This window comes from Anarhichas minor, unplaced genomic scaffold, assembly GCF_050575085.1.
Source record: "Anarhichas minor isolate MPS153535 unplaced genomic scaffold, ASM5057508v1 ptg000025l, whole genome shotgun sequence".
NCBI lineage: Eukaryota > Metazoa > Chordata > Actinopteri > Perciformes > Anarhichadidae > Anarhichas > Anarhichas minor.
Genome location: NW_027466471.1, coordinates 11,958,129 through 11,974,757, shown reverse-complemented (window position 1 = coordinate 11,974,757; position 16,629 = coordinate 11,958,129). Strand labels below are relative to the sequence as shown.

General features: G+C 44.8%; 1 protein-coding gene across 1 annotated transcript; it reads right to left on the bottom strand.

Moving 5' to 3' along the window:
• Positions 1 to 1,724: 1,724 nt before the first annotated feature.
• Positions 1,725 to 16,535, bottom strand: pole (polymerase (DNA directed), epsilon). Its single transcript, XM_076099597.1, has 48 exons — positions 16,167 to 16,535; positions 15,908 to 16,043; positions 15,737 to 15,817; positions 15,597 to 15,641; positions 15,422 to 15,514; positions 15,162 to 15,316; positions 14,930 to 15,074; positions 14,767 to 14,847; positions 14,562 to 14,669; positions 14,375 to 14,485; positions 13,891 to 13,976; positions 13,681 to 13,800; positions 13,419 to 13,551; positions 13,214 to 13,327; positions 12,909 to 13,121; positions 12,711 to 12,818; positions 12,510 to 12,638; positions 12,322 to 12,424; positions 12,022 to 12,168; positions 11,775 to 11,920; positions 11,417 to 11,565; positions 11,176 to 11,268; positions 10,557 to 10,859; positions 10,228 to 10,423; positions 9,845 to 10,059; positions 9,166 to 9,268; positions 8,991 to 9,071; positions 8,769 to 8,891; positions 8,384 to 8,593; positions 8,020 to 8,232; positions 7,780 to 7,923; positions 7,550 to 7,690; positions 7,287 to 7,440; positions 7,046 to 7,152; positions 6,643 to 6,819; positions 6,293 to 6,516; positions 5,900 to 6,120; positions 5,567 to 5,771; positions 5,270 to 5,443; positions 4,878 to 5,003; positions 4,109 to 4,241; positions 3,793 to 4,000; positions 3,581 to 3,712; positions 3,212 to 3,405; positions 2,914 to 3,114; positions 2,695 to 2,820; positions 2,185 to 2,274; positions 1,725 to 2,065 (listed from the first exon to the last, which is right to left on the bottom strand). Exons 1-48 carry the CDS (start codon positions 16,232 to 16,234, stop codon positions 1,943 to 1,945), a joined length of 6,888 nt encoding a protein of 2,295 aa, XP_075955712.1. The 5' UTR covers positions 16,235 to 16,535; the 3' UTR covers positions 1,725 to 1,942.
• Between the last annotated feature and the right edge of the window lie 94 nt (positions 16,536 to 16,629).

Genomic DNA, 16,629 nt, shown 5'->3' with positions numbered 1-16,629 from the left:
CACAGTCGCCTCAGTCCTCCCTGGCCAAGAATACGGACGCTCCTCCATCAGCTGACTGCGAGCAACTCTGAGTGGTTCCTCAGGTGTCTGCAGCAGCTCAGTTATGGGCTGCCAGCGGTCGCCATGCTGTTGTGAGTGGAAACAAACTGCCAGAGAACCAGTGACAGAGGAGGCATCATCTGACAGACGGCCGGTCGTCTCAAAGTCTCAGCCTGTGCAGTGGATTCAGCTCATGTAACATCTCAAACCTTGATGGACCCCAACGCGTGTGACAATGAAGTTAATTGTTTCTCTTTCACTTGACATGACTTGCAGTAACTCTATTTTGAAAATGTGCTTATTTTCTAAGTATGAATAAAAACTAAACCATTTCATAGAAGAAAAACAAACTATGCTCATTTGTATCAGTGTATCGTAGACATTCAGTGCAATAAATGTCTTCTAACAACTCAAGTTCTTATTGAATTTCATAAACAGAAACATTCACCTCTGCTCTTATAAATCTGCATTATTACAAACTAAAACATTTTTGAAGAACCATATTATTCAGATTTCCTTTGTCTTTCAACCTGGTGTGTTCAGCATTACGATAGATACAGGAGGAAACGGCCAGGAGACACACAAGGAGAGCAATGAGCAGTAATCAAATCACACTGACATTTTCCTTGAAATGGTTTCTCTAACAAGATTGCGGGGAAGAGTGAATCCATCTGGATGCCTGAGAGCAATACAAATGTCAGTGGTGAAAAATGACTTAAGACTATAAGGTCTAATGGATCGATATCTGCCACGATGGATGGAGCAGCACAATGCAGTCACATGTCAGTTTGGAAGTCGTTTATGTCACGTAATAAGCCGCAAATTCATATCATGATCCATCTTAAACTGATAGTGGCTGTTTCAATCCATCCCAGAGCTAAGCTCAATAACTGCTGTCTGATCTAAGATGTTTTTATTAACAATTAAAAATTTAAAGAAGTAAGTCAGAGGCCCTAAGTGCTCCTTCGTCCGTCATCCGACATGTACAGCAATTGTCAGTGAGACGCTTTAAAGAGCCAATCTACTTGTGCCTGAGATCAGAGTCTGAAATGTGATTACTTGTCTGGGAGACGTCATCTGTGGGGCAACGAGGTTACAGTGAAGGACGTGCATGGGTTAAGATCATGATCCAGACCAGCTCGCAGTGAACATTTTTACATTCAGTAACAGTAAAAACTTAATTCACAAACAGCCAAAAGCACCTGATCTATTCATATCACTGTGGAAATTGCTCAGGCTGAATTTAAATGTTAAAACTGCAAGAAAAAGACTTGAAAGGTTCAGATTGGCTAAATAACTCCTCAAACATAAAACTCAAAAGCAGAGAACCTAGAATTTCTTTGCAATTGCAGCACCGAAGAAAAACTCAAATTAACGACAAAGCAATTTGCAATAAAGCAGCATCAGACATGTGTTTCGTATTTTACTGTGAGTAGACAGAATAAGGGGGGGGGGGGGGGGGGCGTCAAGTCAGAGTAGTTCAAGCCATAACCCACACATTAGCAGCCAAATGAGGCAGAAGCTCAGCTTATATGACTGGTGATGAATGAAGGTCCCCAGAGTCGATGGCACTCAGGATGTTTATGCTCTTTTCCCTTTGAGGCAGAACTGCAGTGCATTTCTACAGCACAGACTGAAGTAACTGAGCAATGAAAGCATTCAGACTCGCAGTTAAAACACAATATTTATTAACAGTGGTGACAAAATATAATTATTTTATGGCATAATCAAGACTTCAAACATATCTACAGTGCACATATTTCTCCTTAAACCCGTCCTGATTACACACCATCAAAGAGCATAGAAACAGATGAACAAGTGCATGAAAAGTGTCCGAATACAGTGTTTCCAGATTGAGAAGTGGTTGCCACAGTTGCAGCCGAGGGAGCGTTGGATGTCACATTCATTGAGCGTTCTGGTTGATCTGTGGGCTCATACCAAGCAACCAGTCGATGGTCTCCGCCAGGAAGCTCATGCTGTAGTGGGACGCTATGTTGCGAAACACTGAGATCTGCTCAGAGAAGCTCTTTTATTGGAATAGAGGAGGGGGGAAAGAAAAACAGCTGTTAGAACAACGTGCAAGGGGAAGAATCGTGTGCTTTTATCACTAAACTGAATTGATGTAATGAATTTGAGAGTAGGAACCTTGGTTGGGAACGTGAGGCCAAAGTCTCCGGCACATCTGCAGTACAGAGGCATGTTCGCTTCCTTCACTCCTTTACATTTTGTACACACCTAAAATCACAAAGTGCTCTTTAGTGGTGAGGCAGCTTCGGCTAAATTATTCAGTGTTGTATAACAGATTTTGACCATTAATGAATTCTTCACCTTCAACATTTTAAATTATTTTTTGATGCTGGTGGTACCTATAGGATTACCTACTCACTGTCCCACAATCTTTACTACAGAGATTCACAGAAGAGATTCTCTCTTTCAATATTTTGTTAAGTTCAAAACATTTGTTCTTTAAAGATCTTTTGGCATTTGCCTTTATTTGATAGTAACAGTAGAGACACAGAAAGGAAACATGGGGGGAGAGAGGACAGCAAAAGGAAACCATTACAGTTTATGTATTAACCACGAGGACAACGGACACCCTCAAAACGTATCGAGTTATTAATCTATTCAGTATAAAAATCATCATTTTCCCCTCACCAGGTCCTGCAGCGTGTAGCTCATCAGTTTCTTCTGCAGAGCTTCCACCAGAGCCATCTCGATACACTCAGTCTCGTACTGCGCCTGGCAGTTGGAGCAGAACCACTGAGGCAAAACCGATCCATCCTGAGGAGAGGAAATAAGGGTTCAATCGAACTGGAATCACGAGTCATAACAGGGTTGATTATTATGCCAGCATATCAGAGCTCCTCCTCTCACTTGAGCCACAGATGGGTCCTTGCAGAGGTCGAGGTCACGACAGAAATTGCATTGGTGGCAGATGACCTCGGGCAGGACGTAGGTGCTACAGGGGTCACAGAACTGGGCTTCCCCTGAAAACTCTCCAACGTCCACCAGACGCAGGAGGTCTCTCTTCAGCTTGTTCACCTGGTTCACTATGTTGGCATCCAGGGAAAGGACCTGGACAGACAAACGATGGAATTGCCACACGGTGAGAGGAAAATAACGACTTGATGCAACACGTGAAAAGAGCTTTGTAAGTTACTTGGTGATGTACCTGGCAGACATATTTGATAAACTCCAGTGCCGGGTTGTTGAGTGGCAGGTGGGATCCGGGCAGGACGGGGAACATCTCCGAGGCCTGGTTGACACTCCTGGTACCAGTCACCTTCTTCTGGATTTTTTGAGTGATGGTGAAAAAGTTCTGTGTGAGCTCGTTGGACACGTATTCCTGGGAGAAGGAGATCATTCCTGTGGGGGAGAGTTTTAAAAAAAACATCCCATCTGAGAGGAAATCCATCTAAATACAATTGAAAGCTTCCCTTCATACGTTTAAGTGTAGCAAACACTTGTCTGCAGCGACTCTAATGAGTGTAATGTGGGGTTTCTAAAAAAAACAAAAAATTGAGTAACTAAAGCACCTTACCAGGAAGAGCACTCAAATCCCCCACGGCCTGCTGGGAAGCCTGGCTGCCGCCACGTCTCTTGACTGGCGTTGCTCCAGGAGCGTTCCGCCTCAGCTCCTCTTTCATGCTGTGATAGACCGCTGCAATGTAGGCTGGCGGGGAAAGTTTGTGCGTGAGAATTGGCAGAAAGAGAAACACAAAACAATCAATCGAGTATAGATTTTATTTTTACCGGAGACAGTCATGAGGAAGTATTTCTGACAGGAGGCAGTTTGGGGCAGATACTGCATGATGTTCCAGTTGCTCTCAATCAGCTCCTCCACCTCATCTGTCTCTCTATCACCGTCATCTTCCTCAACGTCTGCTTCAGCCTCGTCTTCATCCTCACTGCCCTCCTCTTCTCCCTCCCCCCGGCTCTTTTTCTTCTGTTTGCCTCCTACCTGAAAAAAAAAAAAATGAAAAAAAAAAAAAAAGGAGGAATGGGTTTGTGTTCTGCTACTTTAATCAGTGCAAATATAGTGTAAGGGAGAAGTTACAGTTTGAATTACCTCTCCGTACATGATGCTGGAGGGCAGTTTGCCCTTCACCCCGCTGTAGTTGGCTGGATCCATCCACAGCAGGAACTCCCAGCATCGGGAGAAGGAGATGGACAAAGAGTGGAAGATTTCTCTGGAGTGGATGCTAGAGGAGAAACAGCCAGGTTACAATATTATAAGAGAGACTGAAAAGTCAGTTTTTTGATAAAATACCTTGTTGAGATATTTTGGGGACGACTACTGTACTTTCAAAATCATTTAAAACCAGGAAATGATCATTAGCAAGGCTAGAACAACATTTGGTGTTTGCAATATTGCAATATTTCAATAACCAAATTATATTTCGTTTACCGTTACAATATTGATCGATTTTTTGTATTTATTGGCCTAAATTCCCCATTGACTTTCCCCTCCATTAGTCTAATGGGCGGTTTGTGTTACAGTATTCACTTCCATGATGAAGACCGCAATACCATCTATGGCTAACAACTCACTGCTCTAATGAATAATTATGTTTATTCTTCTGATTTTAATGGTCTGACTTTAACGTCACACTACTGAAGACACAGATACGGACTAGTCTTTACTCATTTAATACAGCTACATTAGTTTTACATCTTTATCATTTCTATATATGGATGCAGGTATGAATAAGTATATGTACATAATTTTGTATTAAGTAATGATAATAGTTTACAATAATTGCATGAATCTGGTGATTAACATTCCTTCACAATGCAAAGATCTCTACATGCAGACGTGCAGAGGATACATGCGTTACCTGTTGGTGATGTATTCCACATAGCCGATGGCGTCGTCTATCCTGCGTTTCTTAGTGCACAACATGATCCTGTTGAAGTTTCCGTACACCACAGTGGAGCCGAGGCGCTTGAACTCTGAAACCAACCTGACAGCATAATGAGAGAATGATTAATAAATGATGACATTGTAGCTGTTATGTATATCAATAGGTGGACATACAGCAATGCAACATTCAAAACCAGACATCAATAATATTAAAAAGTCAATGAATAGTTTTGCCCTCATTAAAGACGCCAAACGCTCTCCGATACAACAGGTGGCTGATACATTACACAAAAGATTTACCATTATGACTAAATAAACTATATATATATCTTTTGTTTGCAGTATAGAGGACGATGTGGCACTCACTGTAGAAACACCTTCTTCATCATATTGTGCAAGGTGCGGTGCAGTGCGGGGTCATAGAGCAGAGAGCTGGGGGAGCGCAGCCAGCGGTAGAAGTGCATCACCTGGTTGTCTGCGTACACGTTGTGGTACTGCGTGATCTCTCTGACCCATCCGACCACCATGCTCTTCAAGATCCTGCTCATACAACACAGAGGCGATTAAAAACACGACATGCTTCCTTGCCACACTGGTGGTAGACCGTGTGTCATGTGGGTTTAAATAGTCACACACACACACACACAACAGATGTTTACACACCTGAAGGTGTTGGAGCAGAGAGCGGTCTCATCATAGCTGGCGAGAGCGCTGGCTCCCTGGTTCCCTGACATCATGTCCTCCAACGAGGCCTGCTGGATCACATCAAAACTGACACCCAGACTGGCTCCACCCTCCATGTCATTGACATGTTGTGATTGGAGGATGGTGTTAACTGCCAGGCTCTGCAGGTCCAACTCCACACACACTGAAAGAAACAGAAACAGGGTCGTCCATAAAGACAGAGAAGAGACGCTTCATAAAATATGCAGTTGCTTTATGATTTGTTTGCGTCTTCTTGGACGCAGATTAAGTGTGTTCCTGGTGTGTGAGCACCTGTGGAATAGCATCCTTGAGAATTGATCTCCACAGAGCCCCTGTCATCACTTTCCATGACCAGGCGACTGTCATCGGCCTCTTTTCCTCCGAGGTCGGGCCTGGCTGTGGGAGAAAGCCACAGCAGGTGGTTGTGTTTCCGTAGATGTCTTGCCAGGAACAAGTCTGAGCCGAAGATCGACACATCCTGAGGCAAGTTCCCCACAGGTAAGTGGTAATACCTGAAAGCAAGGGTTTGTATTATAAGTTCAAATGTTTCCTGAAACAAAATCGGAATGGCGTCAACACAAATTACAAACTGAGAACAGACTTTACTAGAGACTACAGCAACAAAGAGAGCATGCCGGGGTGTTGGTAGAGAAGTCCACAGAGCTAGCAGTGTGTAGTTCGTACCTAGCCATGTCGAAAGCCTGCGACAAGCAGCTGTCCAGGTTGAGGTAGTGGCGGATCATGCGCCGGGCACCGTGGCGTTGCCAGTCCAGCACGTTATAGCTGATCTCATCAACCACGTGTACTGGAACGACTGGAAACTCTTCAAGCACCGGCATCCCTGCTGCCAACCGCCGCAACTCCCAGTTTGACTGCACGGCGATGAGGGTGGGCCCACGGCGCTCATCCTGTCAGCAGCAACAGACACTCGGTTATACATCACCAATTTAGCCACATGAACACAAGTAGCGGTAGTCGGTGTGTGTAATAATTAGAAGATAACTGCGTATTTTAACAGCTCCAGTGCGTTTTACCTTGTAGTTTAGAAGTATGCGTTGAAGAGCGCGGTTAATAGCCTTCGCGTCGTTTTCAGCTCGGACCTCAAAGTTATGTTTCTCTGGAGGCAGGAGTTCTTCGCTCGTCTTCTCCAGGAGAGCAGTGCGCTCAGCTGTGTAGAGGTTAGTCAGGTTGGGCATCTGGTTGCTTCTGACCTTTAAGAGATAAAATAAAGACCGACCTTAAGGATTGTTCTCTGCCAGCTGGAAAGGGATGCATCGACATTGATATCAGCCTTATTTCTCCTTTGGTAAATCAAATAGAAAATCTACTATTAAGCTTTCACTAAAGCCGCCACGCATTTATCAGCACTTGACAAGATATGAGTCAAAAGACCAACACGATGACCGTAGAAGAAATAAAGAAACCGGTTGTTCTTACTGTGTCCAGGATAAAGATGCTGGCTTTGCGCTGAGAGGGGATGAACAGGCCAAACAGAGCTTTATGACCCTGACTGTGATGATACAGGTAAATGTGGCGAACACTCCCTGAGAGGACAGAGGAAACATAACACCAACAAATATTAGGTAAATGGTAAATAAAAGAAACAGTCAAAACAATAATCCCTATAAGATCATTCTGACATCAATTCAAAGTGACCAGTGTGTCAGGCGGGTCTTACCAGGTTCCAGGTAGCTGAACTGGGCCAGAGACCTCATCTCCAGATGCTCCAGGTCAAAAGTGTCAGCCTCCCTGCCAGCCAGATCCCTCACAACATGTTTGTTGACCATGCACACACATCCGAGCTGCACCAGTGCACGAAACAGCAACGGGACCTGAAGGAGAGCGTTGCATTCTGTTTACAATGGCATACCAGCTGGACTCGCACACAGAAAGCATCATGAGAGAGGTTATGAAAACCTCCTGGAGGTCTATATACTGTACCTGTGTTTCATAGACTCCTTCAATGTCCGGGGCAGACAGGTCAGCGTTGATCTCATTGATGTGCTGCTGGTACATGTCCTCTGGTACACAGTACTCATAAAGGTAGTACACGATGTTGGAGCGAGGCAGCATGCGGTTCACCTGAAGACGAAAAAATTGATTTTTTACGACAACACATTTATAAAAACGTTAATGAGTTTGTTTTTTTACTGCGTTTTCTTATTGCATACCTTTTTGTATGTGGCTCCCTCTTCCTGTTTGGGGACTTTCTGATTGACATAGAAGACCCGAGTGATGTTGAGCTTCATGCAGTGGAGGTCATTTCCAATCACAGCCCACAACTTGTACAGACCAGGATGACTAGTCTCTGCAATCTGAGAGGAACACGAGAGAAGATTAGAAGATTTTCTTTGGATTATGACCTTTGTTAAACTGACTCGAGGATGATAATGGGGTGACCTTCGCCTCACCTGCACAATTTGCCACGGCATGTCCAGGATGCTGCGTGCGGTTCTGCGGAGGAAGCTTCCCAGGCCGGTGGTGGGGCCATCTCTGATCACTCCTCCCCCTACGGGCTGAGCTACCCCATCCAGCAGCCTCCTCCTCTTCTTTCTCTCCTTCCTCTGTCTCAGCTGCAGCTCCCACTTCTTCTTTTGGTAACGCAGCCACACTAGCCGCTCCTCCTGTATACAGACACAAACGTTTTTTGAACAAAATGTCTCAACATATCTGTGTCATGTCCAATATATATTCAGAAGGCATTAGCAATTGCCTTAAGACGAGAAATCATCTGGCACAACATGCAAAACGTTGTGCTTGTTGCCGCTAGCTTACCCGGGTCTTTCCCGTAGGTGGGGGCGGCCCCAGGATCTCTCTCCAGGACTGAGTGAGCTCGACATCCTGAGACTCCACCTGGCTGTCCTCTCCCTGAGAAGCCCGCTTCCGCTTGGTGCTGATGAGGATGGCTGGCTGCAGAGGTTTGGCTCGCATCCCAAAGTCCTCTATGTCCGCAGCTTGGCCTGCTTCAAGAGGCTGATGGGCCACCTGAGAGAAAAGCAAAAAAACAAGAAACGGTGCATAACGGGGCAGCAAGGTGGGCTAGTGGCCGGAGACACTGCCTCTAACCAGAGGAAAGTCACCTCGGGAAACATCCCTTGAGTTTCTGACCGAGGACTGTGTTGACACTTTGACAGAACATGTTGCTGTGAGGTGAACAAACCTGTCTCTTGCCCTCACTGGTGAACAGCTCACTGATTTTCTTTTGCTTGTAGATATCATTTTTCTCCAGGAGTTTCTTGTGAAGCCAGTCAGGGTGCCTCACTCTGGGTACCGGGTTCTTCACCTGATGATGAACAGAAACAATTAAAATCCTATCGTTACATCAGCCACGGACAGACAGCGAGGTGAATGAAATGAATGAATGAATGCGTTTGATTTTTACCTGTTGAAGAGCTGCAGGGATGGTGATGATTTTCTGGATGGCGCTTCCCAACCGCTCGATGTAATAACTCCAATCAAGAATCTGAAAAGGTCCACAAACAGAAATTGGAATGTCAGAGTAAACTCACACAGAACACTAAAAGTTAAGTGCATAAAATGTTTGTTAACAAACTCACAGCGCGGATGTCCAAGTCATGCAGGCTGGGCAGCTTCAACCACTTACGAAGGAAATGTTTCTTCACACTGGGCTCTGCCTGGAAGATGGCGAGAGGAATGGCTCTGATGGAGAAAGACAAATCAATCAGTGGGAAACCCAAAGCTTTTATTTCTTGTATTATCACAAAGTGTTTGTTCTCCACAAACATTTACCATCCGACATCATTTCATTTGATCCCGCCGACATCAGAAAATCTATCACATCTATTCTTATGGCAGTGTGTTTTTAACCAAATTGTTTTTGTACATGTTTTGGCATTTTGTGCCCTTATTGGACATCTTACAGTGTAGATAGAGATGGAGAAGCCAGGAGAAGCTAAAGCATGTGGATGTAATTGTATCTTCATTATCCCTTCGTCACTATCATGTCTTACAGGGACACTTGAGGACAAGGGAGCCGTCACTAATTAATAACACCTGTACATTTCCTGATACTACAGGTCAAAATGTCCACTGTAAAAAAAAAAAAAAAAAGAGCCATGGAAACGACAGACAGCTACTCACACCTGGAATCTGTCTCGCCTAATAATCTGCTTACACAGCTTGGCTCTGATATTTTACAGAATATATACAATGTTAAAGAACGCCTCCTGTAATAGTTTGAGTAATAAAAGTGTATTTTCAGAGCTGTTGTCCCACCTTTCTGTGACAGGCGAACCCTCAGGTTTCCGGGAGATGATGTAGCGACAGCTCAGACCTTTATCTTTCACCATTTGGTCTCCCAGGAACTCAGCCAGTCTCTTAGCCGTGCTGATAGACGTGGACTTCAGCTCTCCGTAGTCCTCCAGCCTTCTGGACATCGAACGATTCTCTGAAATCAGTTCAAACAGCTCCATATCTGGCATGTTGGCAGCCTGGAAAAGCAACGAAGTAAATCAATCAGCTTTTGTGAAGACAACTAATTATTTTCAGATATTTGCTAAACGCCTGACCCAAGTTACACAAAACACGTCTGAAAGCATGATGTGAATATCTTGTAAGACTAGAATGCCGTTTTATACATTTTGATCACAGGTTTTTACCTTGCTGTACAGAACGTCCAACCAGTAGTCGGCCACTTTGGCCACGGAGGAGTACACCTCCTCCAGAGTGGTTCCTTTAAGGAAAGCCTCAAACACCGACGACTGAAAAATCTTAATGAGCTGGAGCTCTCCCCTCCTCTTCACTTCAAAACCCTTCAACTCAGCCAGAGAGCCGTCCTCATTAAACACAGCGTACCTGAAATGAACAGAGGAGACTTAAATCACAACCTCTGAACATTTTAAAATGAACGTTGCCCATTCACCAATCAACCAGGGACATTGGAACATTACACCTAATCACAGAAAAACACAATCCTCTAGTGCTTTACCTTTTCTTCAGCTTCTTCCCTTCCTCCTTCGAGGCCGGCAGGATCATGGCCAGATACGGTCCGTCCACCTCAAAGAAGATGCTGTTCTCCGACTTGATGTTGTAACTGAGGGACGCGGGGTCGATCAGCTCGTGGTACTGATCGTTGGTGAACCCCTCCTTCACCAAGATGTTCAGCATGGCCCCCGGGTAAGAGATGGTCACCTTGGGCTTCTTCTCATTGCTGGTTTTCACCACAAAGTTCTCAGGGAAGGTGTTGGGCAGGACACACCAGATACCATCGGTGTCCAACTCGAGGGGCCTCCTGAGTTGCGGAGCAGTAGAAGTGACAAACGTGGTGAATGCGAAAATGGAAATGTATTGTTTTTAAATTCACGTATTAGGAAGTTTGTCGAAGTCTTTAATTTCGATGATCTAAGCCAGTCATGCAACCGTAATATGACCTGCAGTATAAACAACATCTGCTACTAAAGTAAAAGAGCAGGCGCTGGATAAAAGCCCAAATGTTGGCAAGAATCTGCTGGATCCCTTCCAGCTCCATCTTTCCCGAGTTGGAGCTGACCTCACACTGACCAAAGAATTTCTGCGATGCGGTATCTCCTTATTGATATGACACTCACCCTATCTGTTCGATGAGCTCTCTGGCCTGAGTGATGATGTTGGCTCCGGTGTAGCACACGATGCCAGCCATCTCCATGGAGTACCAGCGCGCCCTGATGGAAACACGAAGGCAGCACAAACATCAGGTCTGCAGCAGAGTGCCGTTAAGCAATGCCCGATGTCACCAGCAGCGAAGGCTTAAGAGCTCACGTAACAGTGAACGTAAGGAGATATTTGATGATCAGATTGATTGACTCCTACCCTTTCCTCATGACGTAGCCGTAGAAAGAGTTCAGAATACATTTGTGAGCCATCTGAAGGGAATCGTACAGGATCTCCATGTTTTTGCAGCGCTTTATCTCAGCAGCGTCTCCGCTGTCCTGAGCCGCTGACAGCTTCTTCTTCCACACCTGAAGCAAAGGTAGCAAGTACTTTACAGCAAGCGATTTTAATGGGCAAGAAGAATTTCAAGCACAGAGTGCAATTACAAGTTGTGTTTAACAGCTGAACTGTGAGAAATTGAAAGGAAAAAACCCATTCGAAACATATGGAAATATGTAATGAATTGAAAATAGCATAGGTGATTGTACTTTCATTTTCTGTAAATACCAAAACGTACCTTGTGAAGTCCTTTGAATTCGTACCGGCGATCTCTGAACGCTCTCACGGTGTCGACGTAGAAGGAGTTTTCTCTCTGACAGATGGTGGTGACTCGCTCCTCCCGCTTGGTGACGTGTATCTTCTTATAGGCCCTCTTACAGTAGTCTGAGACAAAGGCAAGACAGGTCGTACTGTGGTTTGGAGTTCAGTATTTTAGAATGCGAATATACCCAAAATCTAAAAAAGAAAGAAAGAAAAGAAAGTACCTGCCAGACGTTTCTTCTCATGTTTGGCCTGCTCCTCCCTGTTCAGAGCGTGGAAGGCCCGCGGTGGACCGTTGGGGAAATACGGCGGGAACTTCTCAGACTCCAGTTGCTGCTGGATGCGGTGGAACTCACTGCGGCTGGCCGGCACTGCAGACGGAGGGAACGGTGTGAATTTATTTGACTGTATTCAACCCCACATGAACACCGTAGGAGCGCTGTTTGCAGGTTTTGAGTCTTTTAGCTCCTCAGTTCTTTGTCATAAACATAACAACAACAACAACAACAACAACAATAACTTACTGATTTCCCCTCTCCATTGCCAGGCCATCCTCCTCTGGCAGGTGGCTCCAGGCTTGTTAAAGTCACAGGCAGCACACGTGGCCTCATCAACCATCGCGGATGGCTGTAAAAGTAGAAAATGAAGTATTGAATTCAATGCTTTTCTACATTTTTCATCCCGTGCATATTGCTTTTGAGTTTTCCTTTACCTGCAGGCGGTTGGTGAGGATGATATTTGGGTACATCGCCCCAACGTCCAGATGGTAGATGAGGGGGCATTCGATCCTGTTTGGGACCTCCTTCAGGGAAGTCAGCTTGTTTTTAATCTCCTCGCAAACCTGAGAAGAAAAAAAAATATATTTAACAACTTCAACATTTAAAAGCCAGTGCCCAAATTGGAGTCAACATACCTCATTAAAGTTGGTGACTTGCTCCAACGGTATTTTCTCCTCTTCCTCAATGGCATGGCGGATCGTCATCTCAACTCTTTGCAGCAGGAAGTCAAATGCAGCCGGGTTCTGTCAACGCACCAGACCAAACTGTCACGCTCAACACAAGCAGAAAGCAGTGGAGTGAAGAAACCGGCTGTAAGTTGAACTGAGACGTACCATCTTGAAACGGCAGGGGATGTCACTGCGAAACACTCCCGACTCCAGCGCCTCCACGTGGCCGCCCACGTAGGTCTCGGAGTCCATGACGTGGCCGTCGTCGGTCATTTTGTTGAACACCTGCTCCTGCTTGTTGGGGAAGACGATGTTTGCGTGGAAGGCCTGCACCATGAGCAGAGCTTCACACAGAGTCCCAGAGCCTTTACGCAGCACCTGGAAGAAAAGACAGGATTATTTAGAAATGCACTATATTATTTTAGATTTTAGCGTTTTATATACGTTTATTTTTTTAACAAAAGACAAACCTCATCGGGCTCCATGGGGATGATGGTGCACAGAGCGAAAATGAAGGGGTGAACATATTTCATGTACAGGTAATATGTGGCCACGGCATCTGACACAGAGTAGGTAGCTAGAGTCTAACAGAAAAGTAGAGAAAAAGACAAAGTCAACAAAATAAATAAAGTGAATTCTTTATTTCCCCGAGCTGTAAGAAGTCCATTAGTGTACCTGTGGCTCTTCAGTTGCCATGCGGCACATCTCCTCCGGGTCCAGCTCCACTGGGTCGTAGCCCAATTTGGCTTTCGCTGCTGCCTTCAAATTATGACTTCCCACCGGCAGATAGCTGTCTCTCTTTACCCACCTGACACAAGAGGAGAAGCAGGTTGGAAGGATGATGCAAGAAAAACAAAATGATCTGAAATGAATCCCTATGCGTATGTTTACGTAAACCACACCGAGATCATTTTAACAGTGTCAGAGGACTGCAAACCTTAAGCAGTCCATGTGGATGGCCTGAGTGGACTTGTACTCTCCCTGGTTATCCTTCTGGAAACCGATCTCCTGGTGCATGTTCAGTCCATGGAGGGCAGCCCGGGTCTCGATGAAAGGCCTTGAAAGAGTGGAAACAGAGTGAGCGAGGTGAGAGATAAACGTCGGAGTATATGAATCATTTTTACAGAAACAGCAAATGACGGCTCACCAGTCAAAGAAGTCTCCGTTGTAGGTCACAAAGATGTTTGGCTTGGTTTCTTGAACGTGATCAAACCACCTCTGAATGAGAGCCGCCTGCGGCCAAACCCAGATCACCACATGTTATTACGCAACCACAGAGCGTTACATTTAACCTGAACTAAAATATAAATGCTTTTGTTTTCGCTCTCATTTCCCCATGAGTTAAACACTTTTTCTGTTCACTTAAAATGCTTATTTCTCTCACATTTGTAAAAAAAAAAAAAAAATCATGTTAGTGAGCACTTCTCCTTATGTATTAGGCACTCTGAACTATGATTTGCAAGGAAGAAATACCAACACGGATTTTAAAATTTGTGAAAGATGAGCCTTTTGAGTGCCTAGAAAAAGTCTTTTAGATTTTTTAATTTATGGGAGCAAAAACAAAAGTGTTGCATTTTTATTTATTAATTATATATTTTCATCTTTGAAGACAGTATACACAGTATATCTACCTCATCATCCTCGTTGAAAATGGTGAACGGGCCTTCATATTCAGGCTTGGGAGTGAATTCAAAATCCTCGATGTTCTCAGAGACGATCTCTCTGTTTGTGATTAGAAACCCCTTTAAAAATCAAACACAGAGTTAGTCAAACTGACACATTAGTAACAGAATACTACATATCATGAATATAACTCACCTGTCCATCAATCATGTAGGACATCATCATAATCTGATCGCTCTCTGCGTCCGGGAATTTCAGTGGAAGCTTGGTGGTCTCGATGTCGAAAGCCATAACAACAGGGTCCTAAAAAGAACAAAACAAAAACAAAACAATGCTTTAATGAAGTCGCTGAATCAACGTCAGATCCCATGTTGCAACGTAATAAATAAAATCCTCATACTGGTCGCTCCACAAGATCGTCTCTCCTAACGATCTCCGGTGGGTAAGCGCTGCCTCTGTATCGAACATTATACCAGTGAGCCTGAGAAATAAAGACAGTAGAGATCAGAACAACAAGCACGCGAATCCTCTAAAACATCGGGACGACAGGAATCGATCTTTACCACGTGGATCTTGAGGTCGATGGACAACCGCACATGATAGGGCACATCGTACTCCCTCATGTCCACGATGTTGTCCAACTGGTCTGAGATACTCTTTGAACTCCCGGCTTCATCTGCCGAGGCCACATTGCCCCCCGATAGGGCACTGCAAAAAAAACAACAACGGTGTCAGCGGATCAATATTAAACTGGAACTAACAGGTTATTATTAGAAACTGATGGTTTGGTGGTACCTTGATAACATTGCGGTGTAGGAGTCGTTGGACTGCTCCCTCTCTCTGTTCTTGCGTACTGCCGGGGAGATCTCACGCTTTACCTTCATGAGGTCGTCCACGGTGCTGAATGACAGCTTGACGTAGCTTCTCTTCAGCCCGACGAGATGGTTCGGCTGAGGAGAACAGGCCAGCACAGTTCAACATGTTGGTAAATGTGGCGTTGTGTTCAAATCTCCTTTCTGTTACATAATATACACAAAAAAAAAAAAAACTCTCACCAGGTCGAGGTCCTCTTTTGGGATAACTTCAAGCTTCGCCACCTTTCCTTGAAACTTTCTCGAAAAGTACGAGATGACTTCTCTCTCACAGTTCTGGAAGTAAAGGCGTCTTTAAGGAGCAAGTCGTTGAAAGTGATGACATGACATGAGAACCAAATGACAAACACCGTCTTACCCTTTTAGTAGCGATGTAGAAATATGGCTTGAATGGGAGGGCCACCTACAGACAGGATGTGTTAGAGCAGTGGAGAAGGCTGTGAGGTGCACATTTTAATGTTTCATGATTATGTTTAAAAAAAAAAAACAATGTCACACCTTGAACCTGCTTCCATCGTCCTGTATGAAATAATAGTCCACAGCACTGATCATACGCTTGTCCTCGTCCAGGATCTCAGTCTAAGAAGTAGAGAAGTGTCTCATTTAATACCAGACATTCAACAGGCCAGATATGACACCGTGTGTGTGTGTGTGTGTGTCTATACTTACAGGGTGCATGTTGATCAGCCAGCCCGTTTTCTCCCCCGGCTCCTTCATCCTGTCGAAACCGAAGCGGGCATCCATCTCGTCGGTGAACTGGCTGCGCTCGAGCCGCTTGAGGGCCGACATCGGGGATCCATCGTCCCTGTTTACAAACACACACAACAGCTACTTTACACAACAGGTTGCATATGTCACATACTAAATACCACTTAGAGTATATCGTGTCCGTCTAGACTACTTTCAGAGGAAGCATGGATCAACTCACTGGTTCTCCTGGTCCCCTCCACTTTGTCCTCGCTCCGCTTTGTACCGTCCACTGTTTTGTAGAACCATCTTCTATCTTCGGTCTGCCGGCTGCCACACGGCGAAATGAAATAAACCAAACTCCCGCTCGGTTTGTTTAAACCTGTCAGCAAAGCTGCATTTGAAACGTTTTAGAAGTTATTTCGACGGTTTGACCTCCGCTTTTATCTGTCGCTGTCACTGACGCTGCTTGTGTTTTCTTATTTTGGCGCGTTCGTGCAGTTGCCGCGAGAGGAGCGCAGAGAAGAAGATCAAAGATCGTTCATAAGACAGAGGAATCACTCAGACCGAGAAATCAGCACCGTTTTGAGTGGTAACGTAAAAGCCCACAAACTTCAACCATGGACACCTTTGCCTTCTCTCATTCATCACATGTTCATTGTAAATTCATTCCTTCACACTTTAAAGTTTCAGGGACTGACTTC

Excerpts from the sequence above, each read along its gene's own strand:
- pole (XM_076099597.1), bottom strand. The coding sequence starts at position 16,234 with ATGGTTCTACAAAACAGTGGACGGTACAAAGCGGAGCGAGGACAAAGT. Across the intron at positions 14,486-14,561 it reads CCTACATGATTGATGGACAG|GGGTTTCTAATCACAAACAG; the intron begins GTGAGTTATATT and ends TGATTTTTAAAG. Across the intron at positions 5,444-5,566 it reads CTCTGCTCCAACACCTTCAG|GATCTTGAAGAGCATGGTGG; the intron begins GTGTGTAAACAT and ends TTGTATGAGCAG.